Source organism: Rhagoletis zephyria, unplaced genomic scaffold (assembly GCF_001687245.7).
Source record: "Rhagoletis zephyria isolate East Lansing unplaced genomic scaffold, Rhagoletis_zephyria_1.1 Rzeph_scaffold_00509, whole genome shotgun sequence".
Lineage (NCBI taxonomy): Eukaryota > Metazoa > Arthropoda > Insecta > Diptera > Tephritidae > Rhagoletis > Rhagoletis zephyria.
This window is the reverse complement of record NW_016157593.1, coordinates 186,980-195,832: the sequence shown is the minus strand read 5'-3', so window position 1 is coordinate 195,832 and position 8,853 is coordinate 186,980. Positions and strand designations below refer to the sequence as shown.

Below are 8,853 nucleotides of genomic sequence, written 5' to 3'. Positions count from 1 at the left end.
GATTATTGAAGATAATAGGGAACACAAGTTCATTCTAAAATTTCAGCTTATTTGAACAAGATTTAGAGGTCGCTCGAAGTCGTTTGTTTGTTTTCCGGAAACTGCAGATTTCAAAGGCATCTTTATTAAAAAATAGGTATATTTTCATCAAATCTTGTCCGATTTCGTCGAAATTTCGTAGGTAGGTTCCCAAATATCGGTTTATTGGAACACAGATTATAAGAGTTCAATAAATTAGTTTTAAACACATTTATTAATTAGTTAGTAACTAAGTTTTGCCTTATAAAAAATTAACGTATGCAATATTTTTTTTTGTTCCTTAACCAGTGAGCATATGCTTAATACATCTAAGATCACATTATAATTCACACAAATAGTGGACCTCACCATTAAATATTACTAATCATCAAATAAAAAAAATCACCTGATAAACATTACTCATACGCCATGTTGAATCCAAGTGTTATCCTAGTCATTGCAAATATTAATAGTATAATAATAATTTTTTGGCGCTTGCACCTTTGCCAAGTGTTTGGCCGAGCTTCTCCTCCAATTTGTGGTGTGCGTCTTGATGTTGTCACAAAAAGGTCACGGACCTACAGCTTTACGCCGCCTCCGAACAGCAAATCGCTTTTGTGAGAAGCTTTATAAGGCAGAAATACACATGGAAGGCAGTGTTGGGCGTTAATCAATTAATTTACTATCATACCACTAACACCCAAACAGCAAACAAAAAACAAACGAACTGTGACGCGTTTTCAATGCATATTTCAAGCCCTTGTGTTTATTTCAGATATAATTATTTCATAAAACTATTACACATGGTGCAACTGTTTAGTTATATATTTTTTAGACACCTTATACTAAAAACTTCAACAAACTTACTTACTAATTTTCTTGTTCAATAAATGACAAATGGCAATTGAAGCAATAAAATTAAAAACTTTGGACGGANATTTCAGCTTATTTGAACAAGATTTAGAGGTCGCTCGAAGTCGTTTGTTTGTTTTCCGGAAACTGCAGATTTCAAAGGCATCTTTATTAAAAAATAGGTATATTTTCATCAAATCTTGTCCGATTTCGTCGAAATTTCGTAGGTAGGTTCCCAAATATCGGTTTATTGGAACACAGATTATAAGAGTTCAATAAATTAGTTTTAAACACATTTATTAATTAGTTAGTAACTAAGTTTTGCCTTATAAAAAATTAACGTATGCAATATTTTTTTTTGTTCCTTAACCAGTGAGCATATGCTTAATACATCTAAGATCACATTATAATTCACACAAATAGTGGACCTCACCATTAAATATTACTAATCATCAAATAAAAAAAATCACCTGATAAACATTACTCATACGCCATGTTGAATCCAAGTGTTATCCTAGTCATTGCAAATATTAATAGTATAATAATAATTTTTTGGCGCTTGCACCTTTGCCAAGTGTTTGGCCGAGCTTCTCCTCCAATTTGTGGTGTGCGTCTTGATGTTGTCACAAAAAGGTCACGGACCTACAGCTTTACGCCGCCTCCGAACAGCAAATCGCTTTTGTGAGAAGCTTTATAAGGCAGAAATACACATGGAAGGCAGTGTTGGGCGTTAATCAATTAATTTACTATCATACCACTAACACCCAAACAGCAAACAAAAAACAAACGAACTGTGACGCGTTTTCAATGCATATTTCAAGCCCTTGTGTTTATTTCAGATATAATTATTTCATAAAACTATTACACATGGTGCAACTGTTTAGTTATATATTTTTTAGACACCTTATACTAAAAACTTCAACAAACTTACTTACTAATTTTCTTGTTCAATAAATGACAAATGGCAATTGAAGCAATAAAATTAAAAACTTTGGACGGATGAAAAATTTTGCAGCGGTGGCAAATATAATTTCACAGATAAAATCACTTATAAGGAATTTAAAAGTTGTAAACGATACCGCAGAGCGTGGAGTGGCGCTCGCTCAAAGCTTCAACAACATACATGCCAAAAGTGAGGAACAAAAACAAGNCGCTTAAACTTTGTTGCTTTTTCAATTTTTCCTAATAAACAATCGTGGTACAAAGCTCAATAAAAATATTAAAAATAAAAAATGTTAACAAGCCACAATAACAAAAACAAGCATTGTTTTTGGGAGATCGGAAACACTGAGAAACTATTCCAAGTGCGAGAAAAAAAGATGTAGGTAGAACTCTCCTTTCTGTGTTGCCGGAAAGAAGGGCGGAAGTATTTTTGCGCAGAGCTTCTTTCTTCGTAGGCGGCCTTCGGCCGCGCTTATGGATTATAACCCTTAATAAGTAGATATTTCCTTTCTGTGTTGCCGGAAAAGGGAGGGCGCAATTATTTTTGCGCAGAACTTTTTTTTTGCGTAAGCGGCCTTCAGCCGCGCTTAGGGATTATAACCCTAACTAAGTAGAACTATCCTTTCTGTGTTGCCGGAAAGAAGGCGGAAGTATTTTTGTGCAGAACTTCTTTCTGTGTAGGTGGCCTTCGGCTGCGCTTATGGATTATAACCCTTACTAAGTACAAGTACATAATTCATATTCGAAAAAAACGGAATTATCCATATGCACACTTTCGTTAGAAATCCGAAATAAAGCGTATAACAAAAACCGAAATAATGCATGAAAAAAATGAAGTAATGCATCCAGGCACAGGTTCGGTTGAAAACCGAAATAATGCATATGGCAAATACCGAAATAAAGCATACATGCACAGTTTCGGTTGAAACCAATATAATGTCTAAATGCTGACTTCCCATATCCGCAATTTCGGTGCCCCTCTTCAAAATATTCAAAGCAGTGATTGAGACAATTGAAGAAGTGTATTGCTATTGTCAGGTGTAAACCCTGAGTAAGCTGAATTAGTACTAACCCTGCAGCAAAATTTAGAGACAGTCGGGCAGTTCGCCCTACAAATTTCAGAACTATCTCTGAACTAGTGCAAAACGGCTGCAGAGCGCGGCAGTTGACACTTCCTGTCCTCAAAGTTTCACACATTTAGCATGTGAAAGCTGAGAAGTAAATGCACAAATTCTCACTTTTCGTACAATACGGCAATAGCTGTGCGGGAGGACCTCCGACTTTAACATTGTTGGTTGCGAGTTCAAATCGCGGTGGAGGCAGTTGTGATTTTCAGATTTAATAAATTTAAATTGTTGCGTACCGCTTAAAAATTTAAGGGAAAATTATTATATAAACTCAAAAAATTTAATACAAATTAAATAAAATGCAAATGAAAATGAAAAACGAAAAAATATCAAAAAAAAAAAATTATCAAATTTTTTTCTAATAAACAACTAATTGTCCCAAATCTGTCCCAAATGGAACCAATTTAGAATGAGTTCAAAAGTTGTGCAGAGTGGAGCAATTGCCACTTCGTAGGCCATCGCCATGTTAAAAAAGACAGTTTACAGCATTGATTTAGGATAGATGAAGATCCAGTACCGTCCCTTTTCAAGCTAGTTCGGCGCTAGTTCTGAACCAGTTTGATTTGGTGCCGGGGAGTTACTGAACCACGTTTGTATTTAGAAGTGAGTCTGAACATGCGGTTAATTACTGGGAGTCAGCTCAATAACTCTGCTCAGTGCCGAGTTACCTAGAGTTACCAATACTCTGCCTGTACTCCGCACATGAAGCTTATGAATAAAGCCCAATACCAATTCGCTTTTCCAACGGTCGTCCCCTCTCTGTAAGTTTTTCATTCAATCAAACAAATAGAGAAACGTGCAGCGATCAACTCGTAAAATGTTTTTGAACTTTTCATTACTTATCATCTCTCAGAAGTTCGATTTTTATACTAGTGATGTGCTTGGGGCTCAGTGTTGGCAGAGTTTTTTTCATTACTTGTCATCTCTCAGAAGTTCGATTTTTATACTAGTGATGTGCTTGGGGCTCAGTGTTGGCAGAGTTTTTTTCATTACTTGTCATCTCTCAGAAGTTCGATTTTTATACTAGTGATGTGCTTGGGGCTCAGTGTTGGCAGAGTTTTTTTTTCAAGAAACTGTATATTTCCGGGGAAAAACTGTATTTTCAACCAAAAACCTGTCATCTTCAAAAATCGAATGGAGTTTAAAAAAAAATACGGATTTTTAATGCTATTAAGCATAACATAAAACTATTCGTTTAAAATAAAATAACATGAGCCGTTTAGATAATAAACAAATAACCACAAATAGACTTTATCGAAAGGAATATTTAAGTCATATATTGTTATAATGAAAGAAACATCTACTTCTTAAAACACCAGAGAGTGCTGGAATTTTTAATTTATTTATTGTACTGTTGAAATTGATATGGGAAAATATTCTGGCAACATTGTTGGAGCTGTAAAACTGAAAATCCATAGCAGGTTTTTCAGGCGTTGTGGCTTGAGCCGCTCAAGCTTGAAAGATGATTTAGTGAAATTGTATAGAACCTGCTCCACAACTGAAGTCTGCAAAGCCTGAAAGATGCTAAGTTTCGAACTGTGTTCATAATTTTAAAGGAATTTTACTCAAAGGTTAGACAATAAAATACAAGGAAAAATTATTTATTGTTTGAACATTAATATGAAAAATGGAACAAAAGTACTGAGTCAATTAAAATTAAATGGTAAGAGAAGTAGCACTTTTATCGAACTCTAATTGTATACTCGATATCTCAATTATCGGAAAACTTATCCCAACACTTCTGGGTATTTGTCAACAAATAATTTCTATGGCTGCATTTCTTTATTCATTCTGAACGTTTGGAATAAACTTTTTTGTTTATTTATTCTTTAGAACGTTCCTGATGATACGTTGACGTATATTTCATACGCATTCTGTTTATTCCGGCTGTGAAATGGGATTATCCGGAATGTATAAAGAAACGCAGCCTATAATTTGCTACTAAATCTTTAACTATTCTATAAAATATTTTTTGTAAATTTTAAAAAGAGAAAATCAAATATTAGTGATTGTAATGAGAATGTTTGCAAATATTTACTGCAAAATGTAAAGGAACTTCAAGCACGAAAAGCTTGTTGTGGAGTTGCTCGCTTGAAAAGCCTTAACGACTTCGAAAGCCGCAACGCCTGAAAAACCTGCTATGGAGCTTCAGTTTAAGTTCCAGTAAAGTTTTCCGAAGATTTTGTAAAACTTCTATATGTTTATGTATTTTCATATTTTCCATGTGTTCTGCTTAGAAATGTTTGCATTATTTGCAAAATTTTTGCATTATTCGCAGTAATGAAATCCACCTTATCCATTGTACAGATCAGGGTTATTGCGAATATTCGCATTCGCAACCCAGGTAGCCAATATTTTTTACTACGTTAAAACTGCCCCCTTACGTCCTCCTTCTTTTGTAATTTAAAGTCAAAGAGCAAGATTCTTCAATAGATATTTCCAGCGGAAATGTTCAACGTCTGGCTATAAAGAGAATTGACTATTTACGCGTTAAATGATAACCTTCAATTAGGTAAGAATTATAAAACTATCGAATATTATTTGTCAAAGGTCTGTTGAAAAAAAAATAGCTACTTTTTTTCTACTTTTTTTTAGATAAGTGTAGTTTTTTTTCTCACAAAACCAATTATGATTAAGTTCCATGTTTCCTTTTATTAGCATTTCAGCTCGAAAACAACAGCATTTATTCTAATTTTGTGATCATTGTTAAAATTAGAACGCAGCGAAATAAAGATATAATGACATGTGAATAAGTTGACAGCTGAGTTAACAAATCTAATAAGAATTAATTCAAGGATTCTATTGAGGAGTGGGACTTGGAATGCAATATATCGTTAGTCTAGTATGGAAAGGGTGTAGCTTACAAGGTCGTTGAAATACAAAAAGCCGTAACTAACTAAAACTCCAAAATTCACTTTTTGATTGATTATGATGCATTTCATCGAACCATAAGTCTGAACATCGTTTTATGCAATAAAAAAATGTAGTTAGTTGTGGCTTTTTTGAATTTCAGCGACAATGCGAAATACGCCCTTTTCATACTATATTATCGATATGTTGAAAATTTGCGTTCATTTGGCTCAAAATATGAAAGCACATTGAGCGCATGGAATGGAACAAAAAACGGATTTGATGGCTTATGGTAGGGATGCCCAAATCAGCATATATGTGTCGCGGGCGACTGCGCGTGCAAAGCTTTGCACAGCGGTGCTTGGCAAGCGTGGAAGCAAAAAGTTCTCGGAAGGGGAAAACAAAATCAGCAGAATAGTGAGATTGTATGGGTGACAGTGATGGAAAATGAGTGTGCATTGTGCCATTTTCGGCCCTTTCGGAAGCAGCCGGCACCTTCAGCACAATCGATTGATTTTCGGCACAATTTTTGCGTAACTCAATGCAACTAATAAATATTTCTTTCGGATCCGCAATTAAAAATATTTTTTGTTTTTTACCTTTAATCGTATGTGCTTAAACTGATAAATGATAAAAACATAGAAACGCAAGCAGAAGAATATCGCTTCCACATTCTGCATATGCGCTTAACATTTTTGTTTAAACAAATTTGTCGAAATTTCATTTCTAAAGCAAATATTAAATATCATTTAATATATACTTTAGATTTAAATAATCATTTTTAGTGATGGACGAGTCCGAGATGTTTAAATGATCTTGATAGTACATTCAATTCGCGTAGATTTTTGAGAATTTTTTTCGTTCAAGGCGTTGCACTTTTTCTTCCATACTGAAATTTTTGTACATTCTTAGCCGCACTTTCACTTTATAATACCAAAATTGAATGGACCATAAAGGCCCGTCTACATGGAACTTTGGCGTTGCCTTGGCGTTGGCGTCGCTTCAACAGCTGACTATGAATACATGAATTCAAATGCAGCCGTCCACAGCCAAAATTCGACAACGCTCGCGCCAACACAAAGCAAAAAGATGGCCAACTCTCAACTTTTCGCGTGCGTCGCTCGTCAGCTGTTGCAAATAAATAAAATTATGTGAAATATTTTTCCTTTTTAATCAAGTGCGGGCAAGAAATATCGTTTTTAATGCAATTATTGATATGAAATATTAATTTATCTGTCGTTAGTATCTTAATTTAGTGGCCCAAGCATTCGCTGCCAAGCGTTAATTGTAGAAAGCATACTTTTAACGTGCGTTCTGTCAAACCGACGCCAACGCCAAAGCCAACGCGAAACGTTACGTGCGTTCCGAAGAAGCATTCAACTGACGGCTGAGTAAATTATATGTATTTGTATGCAGAGCGCCACAGTCGCAACGCATGCGAAGCCGCAACGTAGGAGAGTCGCTCTACTTTATACTTTTGGCGCACTTAAATCCGTCGCTGTCAGTTGTCAGCTGATTATTTTCATTTGTCTTGTGCCAACAACGCGTCTGTGGTAAAATTGTTTAAACAAAATATATTAAATTAAGAAATGGAAAACACTTTGATACAGGCAGTGCAAATGCACCCTTGTCTTTTCGACAAGAGTGTTATTAGTTACAGAAACCGGTTGGCCAAGGAGAAGGCCTGGATGAGTGTGGCGGCTGCAACAGGTGCAAGTGGTAAGTAGAATTTTTTAATTTATTACAACTTAGTAATTCATATTTGTTCAAAACTTCTGGTGGAGCAGTGCCAGAGTCGCTGGAGGTCTCTTCGCGACCACTTTGTAAAAGAAAGTGGAAAAGCGCCTTCTGGAAGTGCCGCGAAGGAAATTGGCCGATGGTGGTATATGGAGGCGATGGCGTTTCTTCAACGACACGTTGCTCCTCGACGGTAAGCTTTCTTGAATATGAAATAAAATTAAAAAAAACAAAATAAGGGTAGGATATACATATGTACGTTGCAGTTTTCCAGCTTCGGTTTTCAACTCATACAGTCAACAGACTGCCCTGTTATTTTAAAACATACAGTGGTTTGAAAAGGGAGATCGTGCACCTAATAGTGATGGAATATACTAAACATTCCCTATGATAATGCTAAAATATTTTATATATGTGTATAAATATATTGCATTTTCCTCCCTATCGCAGGACGTTGGGCAATACAAGCTTTGTTAGCAAAGAGTCATTTCAATCACAGGCTGAACATGAAGTATGTGAGTCGCAGTCACTTTTTGATAACGAGGATCAGACGCAATTCGATTCGCCCATCGTTACCGAATCGTCACCGCCAATTTCTTCCTTTGAAGCCCATTGCGTAGAAGAGCAAACCCCCAGTACGAGTAAGCAAGCAAAGCGCAAGAGTGACGAGGATCGACTTGACAAACTGTATGGAGCTGTAAGCGACTGGCTTCAAAAGTCCGAATCAACCCCAAAGCCTCTAAGCCGAAACGCAGATTTTTTAAAAGTTTTGGACAGCTACCTCTTGAAACATTCCGAAGAAGTACAAGATAGTCTAAAAATTGACATTATAAATTTTGTATTTAATAGCGGACAAAGTGCTTAACTATAATTAATATGAATTCAGTTCCTTTTTTGAGAGTGAAATTACTGTTAGTGAATTTTAATCAAAATGAATTTAGTTTTTTGTGTGTGCGAAATTTATTGCACTGAGGAACAATGAGAATTTATCGAAAACATCTGATTAGAAAGGTGCAAATTTATTGAATGTATGCAAAATTGTTTACTCTTTATTTTTGAAAATTTTTTATAAAANTTTTTTAGACACTTCAAACTTGCTCCTTATTATACTAGAATGAATGGGCTACAGAAATGTTAACCCAAAACATGTCTACAAATTCTGAACAAAAACTGTGATGAAACTTTGTTGATTTTTTTCAATCTTTCAAGTTTGGATTTATTTGCAAGGTTTTTGTTAGACAATGTGCTACCATTTCATAAAAAAATATTTAAAATTATTAAAAAAACATAAAAAAATACAANTTATTAAATTTTCCTGAGCTTTGTA

General features: G+C 35.1%; 1 protein-coding gene across 1 annotated transcript; it reads left to right on the top strand.

Moving 5' to 3' along the window:
* The first annotated feature begins 7,145 nt into the window (after positions 1-7,145).
* LOC108360048 (uncharacterized) lies at positions 7,146-8,493 on the top strand. Its single transcript, XM_017612186.1, has 2 exons — positions 7,146-7,719; positions 7,977-8,493. The coding sequence occupies exons 1-2, from the start codon at positions 7,676-7,678 to the stop codon at positions 8,389-8,391; spliced, it is 459 nt and encodes a 152-aa protein (XP_017467675.1). The 5' UTR covers positions 7,146-7,675; the 3' UTR covers positions 8,392-8,493.
* The last annotated feature ends 360 nt before the right edge of the window (positions 8,494-8,853 follow it).